At 39.0% G+C, this 22,462-nt stretch overlaps 1 protein-coding gene across 7 annotated transcripts in view; it reads right to left on the bottom strand.

Annotated features, from left to right (window-relative positions):
• Window positions 1-22,462, bottom strand: part of fam126b (family with sequence similarity 126 member B) — a 79,710-nt gene that overhangs the window by 8,745 nt on the left and 48,503 nt on the right. The window contains exon 11 of one of the 7 annotated variants that reach the window (XM_042730554.1): window positions 17,678-17,934. The exons of the other annotated variants lie outside the window; for them this stretch is intronic. Within the exon in view, the coding sequence (XP_042586488.1) occupies window positions 17,693-17,934 (242 nt within the window). The 3' untranslated portion in view covers window positions 17,678-17,692. Of the gene's footprint in view, window positions 1-17,677; window positions 17,935-22,462 lie in introns of those variants that run through there. 7 annotated transcript variants of the gene reach the window in all.

The following is a 22,462-nucleotide window of genomic DNA, read 5'->3' as shown; positions in this document are numbered from 1 at the left end:
TAATATAAACAAGAAACGAATAAATTAAACCTGCACGATTTAGCTAAATCCTTGAAATTCTAAAGAATGGACTGAAACGCCCTCACGTTTAAACTCAAGTTCTCTCATTATAATCACCAAAGTGCAAACAATGTAAAAATGAGCTTCATTAATTGACAACTTCAGTGATTTTAAAGGGAGCCTTCTTTACTTGCTTATATACCATTTAAGTAAAAAAAGAAAAAATGCAGCTGCATTTGAATGCAGGTGTGTATCATATTCCTTAAAATATCAGAGTGCAAGATTTCCGCTGCGCACCTGAAGCTGAGACGCACAGCCTTTATTCTTATTTGTCTACATATTTTATCTTCATTACAAGTCTTGTTTGGTATTATTTTGGATAATTTCATGCAAAAAAAATGATTTACTTTGTAAAGCACATGCAAAATGTGAAATTTCCATCTTATTCGCAGTCTATAGCATTTTATAATGATTTGTACAACAATATTTAACTTAACCTGCTTTATACGTTTATTATTTAATGCAAAAGAGATTTATTAAAACAAGTTTATAAGAGTCATACATCCGTTTCAACTTGAACAAGAACAAGGAATAATCAATGATTTTGAGCAGCATCAGTCATTAGATCATTTTAAAATGTCAAATAGCCTTTAATTTACAGGTTATAATGGCATCTGTCTCGGTGTTAGACTTGTGAAGATTATTTTTTAATGCGGATCCCGTACTGTAACCGAAAAGAAATGTGCTTTATTATTATTCATATTCAAGTGTTTGTGCGAAAATTATTAATACGCATGCATGACAGGGAGGCGCCATCTCGATCACTTGAATTTTTTTCCTGGAAATGAAATAACTTAATATTAGGGTGCCTCACATACATGAGAAATATATCTACAGAAAGCTTGAAATGTAAGCATTATGTAATCTGTGAAGGTTGCATTTCTCTTTAAAGGTGCATACAGTATACTGTGGAGATGAGAGTCAGCACTGAATTTCATCTTGCAGCCGACAAGAAAACATTTGTTTGTTAATAAATAATTAAAATGTCTCCTTTTTCACAATTATTAGGCTACTTCTGCTTGTGCTTTGTGGCAAGCTTAATGCATGTGCTTGAGTGTGGAATATATTAAGGCTCATTATGGATTATAGATGTTAATTTAATATAAACATGCGATTAGTTGAATAATGACTTAAATGAACGACTACTAGTAACTAGAAAAATCTTACGTGGGGGGCAGATCTATTAAATACCCTCTAGACATCTCTGTTAAAGTTTTTAAAGCATTTTTTACGCGTTTGCATAAATTCTGAGAAGATTTTGACTGCGAATGTCACATCAGTAACAAATTACTTATTACTGCAATATATTTTTACATTTGTATTGCCAAAACGACTGCAGCGTTGCCATGAACAATTAAAACTGAAAATAGTAGCTACAAAGCAACAAATACATTAAGAGCAGATGCCCATCTCTTTCGGTAGTTTCTTTGTCTCTCTCTCAGAGGTGCCTCATCTCTCCTGAAAAAAAAAAAAAAAAAATTTGCTGTGTCTAATACTCTGTATGCAGTTGCAAAAATGACAAAAGCCAAACCAAACGAGGCATTTGTCCTACTTTGACTAAACCTGCTCTGCAAGTTTGAGACCCTCATAAGACACTGTCCATATAAAGAGCAAGAGATTCACACCTTTATTTCAACCCCCACAAGCTATACAGAACAAACCCCAAACCCCTCCAGCTGAACTGAATTCGGTCTGTTTTTTGGCTGCGAGGAATGGTGTGTTGTCATGTTACTGGGTTGAAATGTGCTGCCTGCACTCACAGCAGCCCTACTCTTTTTATTCATTATTTTCTCGCAGCCCATATTATTATTTTCACCAATCATTTTGGGGGAATGCAACTTACTGATCATGAGCCCAACAATTAGCAAGGCAGGAAAACATTCAATCTACCTGAAGGAAGACGTATTTCATTGTAAGTTAAAGCTGTAAAAAAAAAAAAAATAGTGTAGGCTATTCTTAAACTTGGACCTCATTATATTGAAGTACAAATCCAAACACCAGAAGCAACCTACACTCTCTAAGTGTTCTTTCATTGAAAAGTAATAATTTTATTTATTCACAGGCTATATGGCTGAAATAATATTTTAGTTCAAAACTTTAAGTGCCATTGTTTAAAAAAATGCTTTATTGACAAATTTTTCATAGACCTTCGGTTGTTATGCTTTAAAATTCCTTGCCATTTGTAATTTCACACTATTTTCACCTCCTAAATTACTACCCTTGTAAAGTCACAATTCTATAATGCTAAAATTTACTCAGGCCGATGGCATTTTTTCTATGACAATTTTTTTTTTTTTTTTTTTTTTTTTAGAATAATTGTAGCCTACATAAAGTTGGTGAAGCAAAACAAATATGATTATTTCTGATAACTTTTTAACTGCAGGCAGATATAGGCCTAAATTATTGTACATTACAAATATTTGGATCGTCCCTTATTCTGTCCCTTATTTTCTCAAAGAATAAACACTTATTTTCTACAAGAATAAACACTATTTTCTTAAAGAATAAAACAGAAAGAATCTCAATTAGCCCTTATTTTCCTTTTCTGAAGTTGATTGGCAACCCTAATGATAATGTAATTATCTTTTGACTCCCCTGACAGTGGCACCTTCCTCAAAAAAACAAAACAAACAAACAAACTTTTATTGTTTCTTAAAGTAATTTTCAGATGCAATGAAAAAAAACAAACAAACAAAAAAAAAATGGATAAAAACATACACAAAACTTGTAAATAGTAAACAACATAGCCTATATGGTTAGGCCCAGACTCTGTTGCTAAGTATACTATAATGTAAATATGTTAACCCACAGTAGCACATTTTAACCAATTAATTGCCTATTTTCATTTGCTGCATGTTTTTTAAAACCACACTAAAAATAAATTACATTTTTGAGAGGAAAAACAATATATACAGTGGGTACGGAAAGTATTCAGACCCCCTTAAATTTTTCACTCTTTGTTATATTGCAGCCATTTGCTAAAATCATTTAAGTTCATTTTTTTCCCCTCATTAATGTACATACAGCACCCCATATTGACAGAAAAACACAGAATTGTTGACATTTTTGCAGATTTATTAAAAAAGAAAAACTGAAATATAACATGGTCCTAAGTATTCAGACCCTTATATATGTGACACTCATATATTTAACTCAGGTGCTGTCCATTTCTTCTGCTCATCCTTGAGATGGTTCTACACCTTCATTTGAGTCCAGCTGTGTTTGTTTATACTGATTGGACTTGATTAGGAAAGCCACACACCTGTCTATATAAGACCTTACAGCTCACAGTGCATGTCAGAGCAAATGAGAATCATGAGGTCAAAGGAACTGCCTGAAGAGCTCAGAGACAGAATTGTGGAAAGGCACAGATCTGGACAAGGTTACAAAAAAAAATTCTGCTGCACTTAAGGTTCCTAAGAGCACAGTGGCCTCCATAATCCTTAAGTGGAAGACGTTTGGGACGACCAGAACCCTTCCTAGAGCTGGCCGTCCGGCCAAACTGAGCTATCGGGGGAGAAGAGCCTTGGTGAGAGAGGTAAAGAAGAACCCAAAGATCACTGTGACTGAGCTCCAGAGATGCAGTCAGGAGATGGGAGAAAGTTGTAGAAAGTCAACCATCACTGCAGCCCTCACACCAGTCGGGGCTTTATGGCAGAGTGGCCCGACGGAAGCCTCTCCTCAGTGCAAGACACATGAAAGCCTGCATGGAGTTTGCTAAAAAACAGAGAAATAAGATTCTCTGGTCTGATGAGACCAAGATAGAACTTTTTGGCCTTATTTCTAAGCGGGTGTGTGTGTGGAGGGAAAAACAGGCACTGCTCATCACCTGTCCAATACAGTCCCAACAGTGAAGCATGGTGGTGGCAGCATCTGATGCTGCAGGGGTGTTTTTCAGCTGCAGGGACTGGGAAAGATGAATCGAGGGAAAGATGAATGCGGCCAAGTACAGGGATAGCTGGACGAAAATCTTCTCCGGAGTGGTCAGGACCTCAGAGTGGGCCGGAGGTTCACCTTCCAACAAGACAATGACCCTAAGCACACAGCTAAAATAACGAAGGAGTGGCTTCACAACAACTCCGTGACTGTTCTTGAATGGCCCAGCCAGAGCCCTGACTTAAACCCAATTGAGCATCTCTGGAGAGACCTGAAAATGGCTGTCCACCAACGTTTACCATCCAACCTGACAGAACTGGAGAGGATCTGCAAGGAGGAATGGCAGAGGTTCCCCAAATTATGGTGTGAAGGTGTTAAAAAATTGACTAGTGGATTCTGGGTTTATTAGGTTGATTGTGTTCTTATACTGAGTAATGGGTATGGGTACTTAGGACCATGTGATATTTCAGTTTTTCTTTTTTAATAAATCTGCAAAAATGTCAAAAATTCTGTGTTTTTCTGTCAATATGGGTTGCTTTGTGTACATTAATGAGGAAAGAAATTAACTTAAATGATTTTAGCAAATGGCTGGAATATAACAAAGAGTGAAAAATTTAAGGGGGTCTGAATACTTTCCGTACCCACTGTATATATAAGTCATGTATAAGTCGCATTTTATTACGTTCAGAAATAATAACGGCAGGCCTAATAATAATATATCATACCAACAGGATATTTTTAGAACAAGAACAGAACAGAACAAGAATTAAAAATATATAATTCTAATGGATAAATACAATTGCAGTATATAATAATAATATGGGCTTAGCTATAAAAATAAAATTTAAAAGAATTATAACAATTTAAAGCGAAACATAGGGTAAGGTTGGGCTTACCTCTCTCATTTGGGACAAATCCAAATGTTTCCATATTCGTGATGTTGCCCATTTGAAGCTTAACTATTATTCATTAGGTAAAATAGGCTTTGTAGTTCATGCGTGTTTCAGTATCGACAGAAAAAAAATCATAATTATCAAAAATATGCCAGTGGACTGCTGCTCACACCTTATGGCTCTGTGAACGGCTGCACTTTTTCCAATGAATATGTGCGCGAGGCACCAGCACGACCAAACAGCTTAAACAGAAAATATTCCATTTTTGGTCACACAGGCATAATTCAAAACTGCAAAGTGTTAGCAGTTTGAAAAATCAAGAATAATAGCAGAGTTAATAAGAATTATTTCTAAATGCTGGACCGTTCTCATTTCGCTCTGCATATGGAACCTGAAGGACTTTATTTTTTATTATTTATTTTTTATACAAAAAATGAACTGAAATGAAAACATTTAGCTTTTAATCCATGTTTGTGTGTGTGTGTGTGTATATATATATACACATACAGTACAGCGAGTACAGGGGGAGACGATACCATCAATTGAGGAAAACCCAATTAAGTGCCTAGGGAAATGGTACGATGCATCCCTGACCGACAGATGCAATGTTTCCAGGACAGAGAAACAGGTAGATGCATGGCTGAGTAAGATCGAGGGGTCAGGATTGCCAGGAAAGTTCAAGGCCTGGCTCTTCCAGCACCGCCTGCTACCATGGCTTATGTGGCTACTGACAATCTACGAAGTACCTATGACAGCAGTGGAAGGAGTCGAGAGGCGAGTGAACAAATAAATTCGCAAGTGGCTCGGAATCCCACCAAGCTTCACGTCAGTAGGGCCATACACCAGGTCTGGTCAGGTACAGCTGCCCCTATCATCAGTGGTGGAGGAGTGGCAGTTTCACATATGATTTTAACACGTGACTGACTTGCAGTTAACGCCACGGTCCTGCGGTGGTATTACCCATTCTGGTTGTCCACCTACTGTATATATTGCCTTACAGACATTAAAAATATATCTAAAGAGATTGACATGTCTATTTTCAAATGAACCAATTCAAATGCAAAACAAATATTCTCAGATTATGTTATCCCTATGAAACATACAGGTGCATCACTACTGTGGAGATGATGAGTCAGTGTCACCGAGTTCATCTCTTAAGCCGAAAACAAAGAAAGAAATATTAATGCAGTCTTACTGTTTTTCACTGACACATTCATAATCATTACTTCTGCCGGTGCACTGTGGCAAGCTTTATGCATGTGCTTGAGCGCTTATTAGGCTACGTAGGCAATTAAAGGCATATTATAATGATTCAAATGGTTTATTAATAAACGTGCGACTAATAGTCGACTAATGCTTAAAATGAACAACTACTAGTCGACCAGAAAAATCCCTAGTCGAGGGCAGCCCTAGTCTTAATAACTACTATTAATTTTGAATTTAATAATTTAAGTAAGTTTTGGGAGCTCATTTTAGTCCATCTCCTATCCTCCTATCTCCTAGTCTTGTAAAATGAACTAAAATGAACTTTCAAAACTTACTGCCAGATTCTGGAAGAGCAATTCTTGAAAGAGTGGTACAAAAGGGATGTGAGGCTGGTCTTTCAAGACTCACTCTCAACTTATCTGTCCACAAAGCCTTTAAAAAAATCAGTCTTGATGTATTCACAAAACATCAGCATGTTATTCTTATTAAGTGAGGGTAATTTATTTTTGTTTTTTATGATTTTTTACCCAAGCAAATTCTCTGAGAACCTGAAACATTGCACTTCTGGAGACTCCAGGCTGGTTGCAGTTCTGGAAAATGGTGGCACTGGAGACTAAAGGGTTCCTGATGTTTTCACACCCTACTTTTCACCTTAATCTCTTAATTATTTTGCAGTTAACGTGTCTTTTCTTCTCCACCTGTTTTTTCTAATCATGCTGACCCAATGAGCATTTCGTTGTCTAATGGTCATGCCTTAACTTTGCAAATTATTTTTCACTTTCAGTCTGAGTTAAATCACTTTTTTTGGCTCATTTTATCTGTAAAAGATAACCTGCCTAATAATTATGCACGCCTAAATATATGGAGTTTTCCACTTCCAGCCTTCATGGACAGTATATATCACTTATAAATGTTTACATTCAAAAATATAGCTGCAAGCAGCAATTACGGGACCAAGCACTACAGAAGCAAGCTTCAGACCAACTGCAGGAATGAGTAATTAAAACCATTTTAAGATTATTTTAGTCAAAATGGCTGAAAAATCATAAATACAACCACTAGTAATATGATTTATTGACTTATCACTTTTGACCAATAGTTGGCACTTTTACCAAATTAATGTGGCATGGTCAGTGGCACATACAAAGTTTAGTGTCAATATGTCAAATATTTGCAGAGCCTCAGATGCAGTTTGGCACTATGCCTAAAATTTGTAGCTGCGCTGTACGAAAATGGTTACGTTTATTGACACGAAATCCATAACTTTTTTCCAGCACAGTCTGAAGATCATCTGACTCGATTTTGGTTAAAATCGGACCAACGGTTGATGAGGAGTGCAAAAAAGTAGGTTTTCAACATAAATCAAAAAGGTCGACAAGAAGTTTGGCTTACGATGACGTAACTGATATGTATGTTGTCAGCATGACCCCAGGAAAATTTTGAGACCAGTTTCATTACAATAGGTTAATGCAATCAAAAGTTATTAGCATTTTTGAAAATTTCATAATTAACAGCCTCAGATGCATTTTAATGCATTCAGATGCATTTCTTTCCAACAAATTCGTTGATGTGCTAAACGAAAACTGTTTCGTATATTGACACGAAATCCATAACTTTTTGCCAGCTTGGTCTTAAGATGATCCGAGTCAAATTTGGTGAAAATTGGACTAACAGTCTAGGAGGAGTTGATCAATTAATTGACTAATTAATAGTAGTTATTAAGATTGACATGGTTTGGAATTGGTAAAATGTGCTTGGGAAAAAAAATATATGATCAGATATCAACTTGCCTAATAATTATGCACGCATTGTAGACTGTAAAACATTGTGATTTCAGTGTTCTTTCCAAAAATGATTGTTCCGGTGCAACTTCAACAAGGTGCGTTGAAAAAACACAGATTGGGAGAATACCAGCAACACTTCCTCAAGGGGTCAGAATGAACAAAGACCATAATTAAAAAAGGAATTTTATTTTCCTAACGCATTTCAGCACACAGGCCTTCATCAGGGCTAAGAGGTTGCAGGTCTACATGGGATCCTTTAAATACAAACAAGGGCAAAATTCAAACTTGCAAACAATCAATGAAAAAAAAAAACGGGATAAAAATCATCCACCCATCACAAAATTTATCAAACAAATAGCCAAATATTTTTTAGAGATAAATATACAGGTATGTTTACAAACATGCATATAGTTTTAATAAATATACAGTGCACAACTCCATTCAAGACATTTATGCAATTTCATTGGTTATTTCCATGTACACCTGCAACCTCTTAGCCCTGATGAAGGCCTGTATGCAGAAACGTTGGCAAAATAAAATTCCTTCTTCAGTGCTTTTTCCAATATGATTTATGGTTTTTCTGAGAAAATGGAGCATTTGTGCTTGATGCTCTGTTCAACACTGTCATGCTGTGATTCCCATTTACAAACAACTCTTTGATCTAAAAACTATTAGAAGCGGAACGGAGTGATGCCACAATGTACTCAGTCCAAATATGTGAACAAGTCAGATGAACAAAACAGAGAACATGAAGAAATCCATGTGTTGATAATCACACTGAGCTTTCATACACACACACACACAGAGGAAATGAAGAAATCAATGTGTTGGTGAGAGACTTTGTTGAAGAGTCATTGATGGAGGACATGCACACACAATTACACTCACAAACACTTCCTCATAAGCAAACTGCCATGCAACATCAGACACACAATGTCTGCGTGGGGTATTCAAAAAGCTTTTGAGGGTGCGGTGGGCATATAGCACACAGGTGATGAATCCAGCTGTGGGTTTGTGGGAAAGATGCCTGCTTGCTGCTTTTGTTTTGTGATGTAATGCATTTCACATATGTGTTAACAAATGGAGCATGTGATGTATTAAAGGGTTCCTTACTGTTGTTTTCAGGGACCAAAGCCAGTTTTGTGATCTGAATGTGTTTCTGTTGCTCTAAAGGTGAGGAGTTTTACAGGAAATGGAAATCCATAGCATTTATTTATTAGTTTTGCTTTAAACAGTTTGTAATAAATGGATGCTTTTAATCATTAGTTAAGCATTAGGAAACAGTTAATTCATCATTTATAAAGCATTAATAGACATTAATAAGCAGTTTATAAATACAGATATAAATGCTTTATACTTGATTTAAAAGCATATCTATAATGTATTTAATAATTGTTTTTTTCATACTTTATTAATGATCAATTTATAATTTCTAAACGAAGTATAGCATTACTTACACACCAGTTATTAAGGAGTTGTCAGTGGTTCATAAGATCACTAAGAAATTGTAAGTAAATGATTAATAAACTATTTAAATGTGCATTCATACATCTTATTTTTCAGACATATAGTAATAGTTACTTAGAGTGTTAATAAATGGTTTATTAACATGTATTTCTGCTGTAATTCAGGGTTAATTCAGGTAGTTATAAAACATATGTAGTTGTTAGTTAACTATTTTTGTGAGGTCATCTAAAGTGAGGACTATTTATGCCTTATAAAGCTTTTACAAATGAGGTTTAAAGGCTGTTAATATTTCTATGTTCTTTATCACTGTGTTGTGTTTGTTTCCTTTTCCTGTTTAGAAGATAACTGAGCCTTTAAATATCCTTTATAAATGCTTTACAAGGCATAACTAGTCCTCACTTTATATGAGCTCACATAAATAGTTAACTAACCACTACTAAATGCTTTATAAATACCTGAATTTACTACATTTACTTACAATTTCTTGTGAGCGTATGAATCACTGGCAACTCCTAAATAACTGGTCTGTAAATAATGCTATACTTCATTGAGAAATGATAAATTGATCATGAATAAAGTATGACAATAAAATTATTAAACACATTATAGACATGCTTTTGAATCAAGAATAAAGCATTTATATCTGTATTTATAAACTGCTTATTAATGTCTAATTAATGCTTTATAAATTATGAATTATCTGTTTACTAATGCTTAATTAATGATTAATAGTGTGCAGTTATTATAAAGTGTTACCGTTTTGCTTAATTCCTGTTTTTGCTGTATGACGTGTTCTAACATTAGGAAAATAAAACAAATGTGTTTGAATGTAAGAAGCCAAAGCCATGCACTTCTGTATGAAGATCACATGATACAAATCATCTGGATGCCACTGTCAACGAGGATGAGTGTGACCAATCAAACTGAATGGTTGCGTAAACCCTGTGTAACTTTTTTTTACAGTTGTTTATTTTTCTTCTGGTGGAATTGTGAACTCCGGTGTCATCCAGAAGCACCAAAGAATCTTTGAGACATTGACAGACCTTCTTGAATGGGACGCTGATGGTTAGGGTCCACAAGAGGCACCTGAAGTCAGATAAACATAGTTCCCCTTCAGGAATGCGAGCTGTGTCAAAATGCTATGGGAACGCATTCAGCATGACCGCGCTCTGAATCACGTGTGTAATCAGTCCAATGGATGGGTGAGATGTCACAGACAGGGTGACGTTAAGACCAGGAAGCTTAAAAACATGTGCAAGAGAGACAGCGGCAGCTTCTGTCATTCAGTAAGCGCTCTTTGTGTGTGTGTCCTATTTACTGTTGTTTGTCACATTGCGCTCATGTCAAAGGCAAAAGAGAAAAGCAAACATAAGGGTGAGAGCAAGCAGCAAATTAGACGGTGTTCTCCTCCCTGCCTGTGCTACATTACGGGCGGGGATACACACAGTCTATGTGTTGTTTGCTTGGGAGCGTAGCACGCTGAGACTCCCCGGATTGCGAGCGGCCCTCGGTGCGAACGCTTTACTTCCGGAGGGCTCTCTTCGAGATGGAAGCACGAGCATTCCCCGCGGCTCAAGCCCCGCTTCTGCTGAGTGTATTTTTGTGGTGGCAGTCGTGGGGATCGCAGATGGATCTGGTGGAGGTAAAGGAGAAGGGCGAGTCCCTTTCTTCTTCCTCTGCCACCAGATCCAGCGCCCCCTCCCAGGGATCGGAAGCACATGCCGCGGTTTCTTCCCCCGGGAGAGGGCTCGATGCTTTGGCTATCATCCTCCAAGGAGGTCGATGTTGAAACTGTTGATGAGACTATGGACTCACCACCCCAGGCCGCCCACTATGAGGAGCTAGTGGAGGTGAATAGTTGTGCTGTGGCCAAATTAAATCTCAACCGGCCTGCTAAGGAGCAGGCTGAGCTGTCAAAAAGCAAGTTGGACGAGTGCTTTTTATGGTCAAAGCTGCTGCTTCCATGCCGGGGTCTGCCGTTTTTCCCCGATTTCCACACCGAGGTCTCTTCAGTCCCTCGCTTCTCGTCTATTCCAATGATTTGGGACTGAATAAGCACAGATACAGGGCAATGCCCTGGGTTGAACAGACGCTCGTGGGCTATCTGTCTCCCGGTGTGGCATTGTCCCTGAAGGCCCCGGTATTGCCCTCCAAGCTGCTTAATACAAGCTCCCCCGCAGAGGGACAGAGAGTCCCGATGGCCCTCTCGGTTGAAGTCTTCCAAGCTGAAGGCGGATCTGAGGACCGTTCTTTTGGTGAAGAAGACTTCGACCAAGAAGCCCTGATGTTTGTGGCTCAGGGCTTCTGAGGGCAGGCTCCTCAGTGAAACAGTGGTGTACACCTCATCATACGGTGCACGTCTCTCCTCAGTGCCCTCAGGAGATCAGTCTGTCAACCCTGCCACCCCCGGTGCTTCAGGGCACAGTGGTCTTCAGTGAGTGCATATCTCAGCATCCACCCGGAAACGTAGTGGCTTTGGAAGGCTAGCCACCTCTAAGGTCTCTAGAGCAGACGCTCCAATTACACCAGAGGTTAGTCTCGAGAGACTAGTAGACTATCTGGCAGCGTGGAAGCTTCTGCCAAATGTCTCGATGGTCCTGCACACTGTAGAGAAGGCTACAGAATCCAGTTTGGATCTCCTCCGCATCGCTTCAACAGGGTCGTCCCACTCTGGTGGAGCACCAGAAGGTTCTGGTAATGGAACAAAAAGTAGACACTCTCTTGAGTAAGGAGGTCAACAAGGTGGTCCCTCCTCTCGACAAAGAGTCATGGTAAACCAGCTAACTAGACATTATTATAAAAGACGATTTGCAAAGATTCATTAAAAACCCCTATACTCACTTCTTCTGTAGATAAATCTGGATCACGAATGATTTACACGAAAATAGATGCATTTCAGTAGATCGGGGTTTGGCGCATTCCCTTCAAAAATGAAAGTAACGTTATTCCTCTGTGTCTTCAGCAGCTCAGATGTTGAGAGTAAATGACGACTGCTATGTTCATTATTACATTCAACAAAACACCTCAATCGCTTAATCGGAGACATTCTTGTATTCCCCTGCACTGGAGTCGACACAATGGCGGACTGATGACAGGTCACTCAGGGCGGGTCTAAGGTAAGATGGCCTTGTCAATCAACTATCATGGGAGGGGCCTGTGCAGAACTATGTCGTTCTGCCAGAAACCTCAGAACAGCCTAATTTAAGAAAAGGGATTTTAAAATAGGGATTTAAAAAAACACTGGGTGGATTTTTATCATTATAGGGTGGATATGCACAAGCACTTCCAACACACATTTATGTTCAAACAACATGTAAAGTGAATTTTGCATCCATTGACCCCTTTAAGCTTCCTGGTCGCTACTTTACCCCGTCCGTGATGTCTAGCCCATCCATTGGACTGATTAAACGTGATTCAGAGCGTGGTCACGCTGAATGTGTTCCCATAGCGTTTTCGACACAGCATCTTGTTCCCTCAGGGAACCATGGTTACACACGTAACCTAGGGACGTTTTTCAGGACACAGAATAATCAGACACATTACGCATGCTCAGTCAGTGAGAACGGTCAATGGCAAGAGGAAATGACCAGTGTGGGGATAAGACTGTCCATGCAGGTGAACGAGACGGGCTGTGAGGACCTCAAATGTTGAAGAGCCTCTTACAAACACTGAGTGAAATCAAGACACTGACATTGTGCATCAATTCACTGCACTGATTCCTACTCCTATTGCAATCACTGAAATGCTTCTCAACATATTTTTTACCAAATAGATATTTTATTGTGCAAATTTTGAGAATAAAATAGCTAATAGCCAAACAACAACAGATCTCAAACAACCATAACAAATGTCTCATTCAGCTTTGCCTTTGTCATCACTCTGTCTGCTCTCCTGTCTGAATAAGAGATTACTTTTTTTTTTTACACCTCAAAGCTTATTTTAGGCATTTATTTTAAAGCAAATTAAGTAATACAATTACTAATTAAAAGGCTTAGTATGAATAGTTTTACAAAAGGATTCCTAAATCACAATGAAGTGAATCATTTGGTTCAGAAATGTCCCCCATCGAAACCCGATATGATCAGTATAAATACGTGTTTAATACAGCAAAATAGGCTCAATGTTACAGTCACTACCCTTGCCATCCAGAATAAAAGAGAATATCCCAATCAAGTGAAGAGATTTGAGAAAACTGTGGTTCCTAATTATTGTGATCCAACATTTGCCTCGCAAACATTTCAGGTGAAGAATAATCCACTTCTTACCTCTGAGACTGTGTTATGATCTATATGACCTTATTATTTTTATTGTGAGTATTAGGCTTATCATTACTGCTGATCACTGTTTTTGTGCTATGATATTGTATTATTTACAATTATATAATCAGAGAGGTACAGAAAAGTTTATGAAAGTGTCACTCCACAATACAATAGCAGAATATATAAATATGTATAGTATTTTTATGTTACATTAATCAGTGTCTAGCACAACTTCCTAAGGAAAGGATATGGACCAGAAGACATTGCAATTACTAACTGATATTTAGACAGACTTAAAGAAGTTCCAGATCTATAATTGTGCTGTTATTACTTTAGTTATTTTGCCTTTAATGTAAATAAATGTGCAAACAATATACTTGCTCTTGTGAATTTATTTTGATGTTAATTACATTGTGCAAGCTGTCTCTTTAATACTGTGTGGTTTATAGAGTGACCAGATGAGACTGGCTGAAATTCGGGACCGGGGGGTGTCTGCGGTCTGGGGTGACGGGAATGGGGGTCTTCTATGATATTAGACTGCGTAGCCTATGATAAAAGATAATGAATAGAGATCGGGAATGTTTTCACATTGCCTTTATTAGAGGCATCTGTTGCAATGGAAAAGAATATGTCTTTTGACTCTAGGCTCTGGGTGAAGTCAGATGCGAGGGGTGCCAGGACGCTTGTGACCAGTGCTTCAGCTTTTGTGCGACCGCAGGTGACGAGTTTAGCTATAGCCGAATCAGAGTAAAGTTTTGGCGTTAACTTCATCGCACTGTCAAGCGATCTGTATGATTGTTGGTGGGCCAAACAGTGGAACACGGAGGTCAGCTCAGCAGCAGCTATTTTATTATACATGCAATCATCCTGCTTCTTAAAGAAGGACGAGACCAACGTGTTGGTCTGTACTATCGCGGTGTTGGTACAGTGTAGTTTGCTGCTAGCATGCAGCCTAACATCTGCCTCCCCTCCGTGAGAAACACCAAACTCTTTCCTACACACTTTGCAGAACGCTTTACTTTCATATCTTAAGGCTGTGGCAATCCATGGATACTTCCCCACCCACAACTCCTGGTACTTGCAGAGGCGTTTTTGCTTTTTAGCAGCGTGTTGGTGTTCCGGTACACCAGCCATGCCAATGGAATCAATGAAAATTAGCTTATCAATGCATTTCTAAATTCGCGCCTAGCCGCCTACGGTATTTTTTTAGAACTTAGAAAAAAGATGCTGCAGTCAATGAGCAGCCGGTGGGGGCTGGTTGCAGGACGACTCAACCTCCGCAGACAGTTTTTAATGTTTATCAGACAATAACTACTCAAGATTTTGCTTTAGTATAATTTTCGGGACAATTAGGGTCAGATTCGGGATTTGGGACAACAGTTTAGATTTCGGGACTGTCCCGCATTTTTCGGGACGCCTGGTCACCCTAGTGGTTTATATACATGTTGCTGCTGATTGGGCTGACAAGTTTGACACACCCACCAAACAAGAGAAAACGCATCTCAAACCCCGTTGCACACCGTATCCAGGCAACATGTCGTTCAAACCAGAAACTGTAGCAAAACGGTGCACACTTGAACTTGCCCCTGGTGGTGTATGTTCTTGTATTTCCTTGGTTACTGATTATGTCCACCTGTGTCTAGTTTAGCAGTTTAGTTAAGTTCTTGCTGTTCCAGAGTCATCATCTTGTGCTTGTTTTGTTGAATAAAAGCCTGTCATCAGGCTCATGCCTCAACTACTCCCTTTGCTTGCAAAACATTACATTAGCAGCATTTCAGTATTCTCCCTTCCAAATGCCGTTTGTAGACATTAATAATGCCACTGAATACATGAATATAATATGAATATAAGTACAATCAGTTATGTCTTAATGGATTGTTGACAGACAGGATAAGATATCTAATGTCAAAACAGATCTGGGCATTAATGTGAACGAGTCTACAGACTGAGCCCCTGTAGTCAATCCACTTATTTTTACTGTAATGGCAACCGCTGCAGATTTTAACCCTGAATGTGCAAGGCTTCCAATGTCATCCGGTTTCAGTTATTTTAGTTATGTCTGTTATGCTGCTTAATGTTGCAAACTGGTATTTGCTATCATATTTATCATATTTGCTATATTTTCTTTTAGTCTATTATTGTAATCATAAACATACTGGTTTGAAGCACAAAAAGTCGCTTTGGACAACTGAAAGCACTTTTTGTTTATTGCTTGTAATGTGAGGTCTTTGTTCCTTATAACTGACTATTGCATCTTCTTAACGTATATTTGTTAGTTAAAAAAATTACATACAATTGTTTTATTATTCATTTGCAAATATTAAAAGAAGAAAAATATTTAAAGTAGGTAAACTGTTAAAAATGAATTTGCAAAAGCTCTTATTTTTTATCTTTGGTAATGAAATTATGGAGAACTGCCACATCAGTAATTGCAATTGTCGGTATTATTGTACTATTTACACCTCTAGAACTAGTGCCTCATCAACTACTGAAATCATCTTTTGTCTATCACTGAAACTGACTCTTACATCTTTTTTTTATCAGAGGACTGATAATTAGTGCATAACACTATGGAAATGAATGAAAGACAATTTCATGTCTGCATAAAAGGTATTTAGGTAGTGACCGAGAAACCATTTCACAAGCGTGTATGCGATGAGCTGAGATTTTAGCTACAGTAGTGGAGATTTAATTTCAGTAATGTAAGTCAACAGAAGCGGTTTTGTAAGAAGCCTTTCGACAATGAGAATGAATTACTTCCACTGGTTTTTATGTCAAGATTCTCAGTAATGTCCTCGCGCTTCACTCGTGTGCGTCACACCAGGGTCAGCATGACTCGCAGGGGTTTTGGGGAGGTACATTCCGGAAGAGCTGAGGTGCCCTGAAGGAAGCAAGGCCACTGGGTGATTCTAACGCCTGTTTCACACTGTAAGCGTGAGCGGTGCATGAGCAGCACGTGAGCGTAACTACAGCGTCACTGCAGCTGCAGCTGCGCCAGAGTATTCACACTGGAAGCGTTTGTAAAGCGTCACAGCAGCCACTCCAAATGGTCATATTTCTTTACAAAGACTACTATAAATTTGTTTTTAGAGGTTGGTCAGTCATAAACTTGTCTTGGTAAACAAATGGTAAACAACAAAAACAGCTCCTGTTGTTTCAGTCAGACACAAACATGCTGTTTATAGACCTACTGTTTTTTTTTAAATATATACTTTTACCCAGGCGCTTCCCCAGATATGCGCTATTTACCAAGTTATAACTCAGTGAGTGTCTATAATCTCCATGTGCATTATAGAATCTGTCAATGTGCTTTATGTAAAATTCTTGTGATTAAGCTCCGTTTTTGTAACTGATCAGGAGAAATGTGAATTATTCGTTGGCTTTTAACTAATCGTGAGGCTAAGTAAGAATGTCAAAATGTTTTAAGTTATTATTTATGTAGGCTAGAGCTGCTTAAAAAATGTAGGCTATGCGTTTCTAGCCAATCGTAATTTAAAGATTAATATTTTTCTTAGAAGCTGTAAATATGGTTTATAGATTTTTTTTTTGTCTGTTCGTCTTGTGTCCTTGTTGTCCGCTTTTGTAATTGAAGACCTGGAGCAATATAATATTCATTCTGTTTTAGCTAATTGTTGAGTGAGAATATTATAAGTCATTATTTGTTCATAGGGATTCATTTTAAAAATTAAAAGGTGTGTTTCTAACCGAGGTGAACACGCTGAGCGTTAATAATTTTTATTAGGCCGAATGTTGAATATGTCAGTATGTTTCATGTGCATTTATTGTGTCTATAGCTCCGTTTCTGTAACTGTGGAACTGCCATTAAATAAAAGTTTGTCACGTCAATCAAAGTTAAAATGGCTAAATCTTCTATACATATTTTTTTATTCTTCATTTTCTGTCATGACATAATCCAATTTGTGTTAAAACACAGTTGGCATTGTTGTTCTGTGCATTTTTAGCACGTTTTTTTTTGTGTAATATTTTTTTTTTTGTATATAAAATGTGTTGTGTCTTTTTATGTGAGTGTGAGCGGCGCAGCAAAAATAGACCTGGCGCCGAAACCATCGCTGCAGTGCTGCTCACACTACGCTCCTGCTCGACGCTCATGCGCTGCTGCTGCTGCCGGTGTGAATGCACTCATTGATTAACATGGATGCCGAAAAAAATATGCGTTGCTCACGCGCCGCTCACGCTTGCAGTGTGAAACAGGCGTAAGGGGAAAAGCCCGCCTCCATGATCTATCTCCACCCCCCTGCCTACCCTCATGTGTGACTGTGAGAGAGCCCCTCCCTCCTGGCTCGTGATTGGCCGCTGGGTCCTGTGGGGCATGTCGGCCAGGGAGGATGGTGAGGCTGAACTCGGCATCACTTGAGAAGTCAAAACAATCTGGGATGTAACACAACAGGGGAAATGTGCTTCTTAGTGTCACGGTGAACAGCATGAGCAGAGTGCGCTGTAAAGCACCCAAAACACAAAGACAGTGAAATAACAGACACAAGAACATCACTGGCACATGCTCCGTCACACACAACAGCACATGGTCTGGACAGATGATGGAAGCTTAGATTGCCTATAAGATCATGTGCAAGAACAACACGCTTTGAGCTTTTTATAGGCCCATCTGACTTCACCTGACTTTGTCTGACTGACAGTAAAACCAAAAGATTTTTATGCTATTATGTGTCAGGGTGAGTGAAGACAGGCACAGTGGTTGCAGTTGCTTCTTATAAACATAAACTTCAAACCATCCAAATGTGGAATAAAGTGTCCACATTGTCCTCTAGAATACATGAACTCAAAAGTTTCCCCAGGTCCAAAAAGATAAGTGGTGTCTATTATATAATCTATTGGTGGTTTCTGCGAAGGCAGGCATCACTAATACTATTGCTCAAACCTTTTATAGTCAGATCACTTGCCATCCATGCACGATGCTTATTTCACATGTGAAGAGGGCATTTACATTTACAGTGCTGTGAAGTGTACACCGCATGAAAAGCTTTTTCAGTTTTTAAATCATATTAGGTATAGATCTTCGACTGGCATGCAATGTATATTTTGTAATGATTTGAGCTTAAGACATGTAAAATAAAAAAAAGGATGTCACAATTCACAATTACAAACAAACACAATCTGACTCATCTACATTAAGTGATCAGGAAAAAGTAAGTGAACCTCTGTGTTCTGACTTCTCTGAACTGCAACTCTACAACAGGGTTGGATAAACTCAGTCCTGCAGAGTTCAGCTCCAACCCTAAAGGCTGGGACACACGAAGCTGACAGTCGGCTGTTGGCCAAAGTCGGGCTGACGGCAAACGATGGTTGGGCTAGTTTGCTTGGTGTGTTCCACTCGTCTGGCTCACGTCGGTGGTAGTTTGTGAATCGGCGTCGGGCCGTCGAGGCCAACGGTGAGAATGAGAGCTCTGATTGGATGTTCAGTTTAACGAACGAGTCAGTGCCCGAGAATTAAAGTGAAAGTGATGAAAACAAGCATGTAAGGCGGTACAGACAGAAGGCTGTTTAAATGTTAAGTGTTCTTTCCCAAACATTCTAATACGCGAATGTTTTCATAACAACATGAGTCACTTAAAATGATTATAGTTATCAACATTACTGATATTCAAAATGGTAAGCAAGCACTGCTGGGTTTACGTTTTGTTTATCCGTGTTAATCTTGTATATCTTTGTTTCAGTTTCTCCTTTCGAATGACAAATATATACTATTGATAGCTGCTGATATAAACAGTTCATTCCTCTCACGCATGCGCAGAATGCAATGTTAGTTTGCCGTCGGCTGTAGTCTGTGTGGTGTGTACGAGCGCAACTTTTTGGTCCAACGCTCCCGACGCGAGGCGACAACACCGTTAATTAAACACACCTGAACAAGCTCATCAATGTCTCCAGCATTACTAGAAGGCTACAGGCAGGTGAGTTTGATCAGGGTTGGAGCTTAACTCTGCAGGACTGTGACCCTCCAGAACTAAGTTTGCCCATCCCTGCTCTACAACTTCTCCAAAAACTAACTGGAGTAAATGATGGAGATGAGATATGGGAAGCATGGGGCATGGGTGACCTGCCCTTTGAATAAAGGCACACATAGCCATGTTTACTGACAAATCTGATCTTTTCAAGCAAGAGTGGTTAGTGTGAACCACAGCTTGATCTAATTCACAGAATCCACAGTAAGATACTGTCTTCAAATGTGGAAACTTCCGGCGAGTCGCTGATTTCCCTGTGAGCGGGCATCCTGCAAACTCTAAGAACACAACGGCAACTCTGAAAGAGGTGAGGACAAACCCAAGGATAACATCAGAAGGCCTCTAAAAAACTCTTCAAACTGTGTACATCTTTGTAAATGCATCTACTATCAGAAAAACACATAAGAGGACTGGTCGTCGAAAGGATCAATTAATTTAGAAGTCTATTTAGTTTGTTTTGAAAAGTGGTGGGGATGGGACTGGGGGAGGTTACATCTGCTTTATTTCATGGCTCTGTGGAATACTTGATTCTGATTGGTCAGTCACGACATTCTGAGGTATGTTATCCCTGGATAACAACCTGTAAAAGCTAATAACAGGGTCATCCGGGTAACAGCAGTCGGCTCATTATTCTTGCTTGAACTATTTTTTTCTTGGTGGAACCTTTGCGTTAGTTTAGCATATAAAATATTAAAACTCGATTCAAAATGGTGTACAATTGTTTAATTATGTCATCCTGGTATCGCGGACTCGCTCTTGTTCAATACAAACGCAGCTGCTGCCATTTTGCTATGATTGTTTTGTACACTGTAATGGATTATAAGATAACTAACAAACTGGTAAGGTTTAAAACATTTTCATCTTAATTCTTTTATTGCCTTAATTATTTTGTGGTGAAATGTTGTGTAATATGTGGTTTGCCAGCACCCTTTCCCTTAAATGTCTATTTAGTTTGAATTTGCCGCTTGCTCGCAACTGCTGTCTTCACGGAAGCTCTGCGTTCAAATATTTAAACTCAAATCAATATATTGCATCTAATTATTTACTTATGTGGCAAGTAGCCGTGTAAGTAGCTTCGTGTCGGGGTCCTGATCACCCTGTCGGGGTTTATTCTGCGAGAACAACCGGCTGGATGTACATTATCCCTTACTTAAATATTACATACAAAAAATATACAACTAAAAACATTATTATCTATAAATGATTAAACTTGTTGTACAAATTAACACACCATTCAAGTGCTTTTATGACAGATGATAAGTAATCAGTGCATGAAATAGTAATGATAGTCCTGGCCACAATTTACACCGTGCTGAAAAGGCAGATGGAAGCAGGAAATATGTATGTACTGTTAATGTAAGTAAGTTAATTTATACGGTACATCATCAGACTTAAGAGTTAGTTCTTACTCATTTGTACACATTTTACGGTCACTTTGTTCAAGACTGGATGAGTAATGTACAGTATAGTAGCCACACAACACTAGCAGCAGTACAGTAGATGTCAAACGGTCCGGTAGTGTTTGAATTCTACCTCACTGATGATCCAACGGTAGCTGCACGGATCTCAGGCTGCCTGGCGGACATCCCGGCATGGATGAAAGAACATCACCTACACCTCAACCTGGAAAAGACTGAGCTTCTTGTCTTCCCTGCCACTCCAATTCTACAGCATGATTTCACCATCCAGCAAGGTTCTTCTACAATTACCCCATCAAGTTCGGTCAGACATCTTGGTGTAATCTGAGATCACGTGACCCTTTGGCAGCAATGCAAGCATAGTCCTTCACTCTGCTCACTTCATCAGAAATTGTATATATCCTCTCAGTAAATTTGACCTAGCCCACTAAGAGTACCCCAGCAGTCAAGAACATTCAGAAAAGAGAGATTGAATAATCGCCAATGAAGAAAAAATTTAAAGATTCCACCATCTCCAGAGAGGATCTCGACACTGCTATAGCTAACGGTATCAAGCTAGTGCTCAAAGAGCAACAAAGTGCACTCGATTCGGTTGTGGCTTCGACTGTAAGAGAAGTAATAGACTCTGTACTGTCCCCAGCACTCTGTGATCTACATTTGGATAAACAAACGACCAACAATTCTGTAAAAGAGCTAAAAGCAGAAGTTGAAAAGCTAGCCAACGCAGCAAAATAGACACAGGACCGTGTCGATTCCATTCAAGCAGCTGCATGTGAGGATAGGAGGACAGTCACAAACTTAAGAAATCAGCTGGAACAACTCACCAAAAAAATTACACTGAAGATTGGAGATAGGAGTAATAACGTATGACTGGTGGGGTTACCAGAAGGGGCAGAGGGATCCAATGCAGCTGGCTTCCTCAGAGTTAATCTTTCCAAGTGGATCCCCTCACCGAAAGGCCGTGACTTCGAGATTGACTGGGCACATTGCGTGTATGACGGAAGGAAAAACTCTGATCGGCTGCATACTCTCATCTTCCGTGTACTAAGATGGCATGACAGGTCGGCGATCTTGAAAGGTGCTCGGCAGGCGTATCCGGTGAAATTTACGCAGGACAATGTCACGCTACTATTTTTTCCCAACTTTAGTCCAGCCACAACTACCAAGAGAAAGAGCTTTAATCCAGTATTGAAGAAGATGACAGCACTTGGTCTCCAGCCCTGCCTCACATATATGGTGGTAATTAAACTACGTCACAAAGATGAGCAGATGATGTTTGACTCTCCTCAAAAGGCAGAGGATTTTGTTACTTCACTGTCACAGAAGACATATTCTGCAGCGCTACAAATCAGCAGTAAGGCAACGGCTTCCGTCTTCATCCTTTCAGCTAAACTAGATGAGCTCTGTGGTGATCCTAACTGCCCTGAAGTGGACAACAACAAGGTGGCCATGGACACTTGTTAATTTCTTTTTGGAATCTTGCCCCTGTCTTGTACGGTCGTCTGCTGACTGGTAAATAAT

Source organism: Cyprinus carpio, chromosome B9 (assembly GCF_018340385.1).
Source record: "Cyprinus carpio isolate SPL01 chromosome B9, ASM1834038v1, whole genome shotgun sequence".
Taxonomy (NCBI): Eukaryota; Metazoa; Chordata; class Actinopteri; order Cypriniformes; family Cyprinidae; genus Cyprinus; species Cyprinus carpio.
Note: the sequence above shows the minus strand (reverse complement) of the source record. Positions and strands in the feature narration are given on the sequence as shown.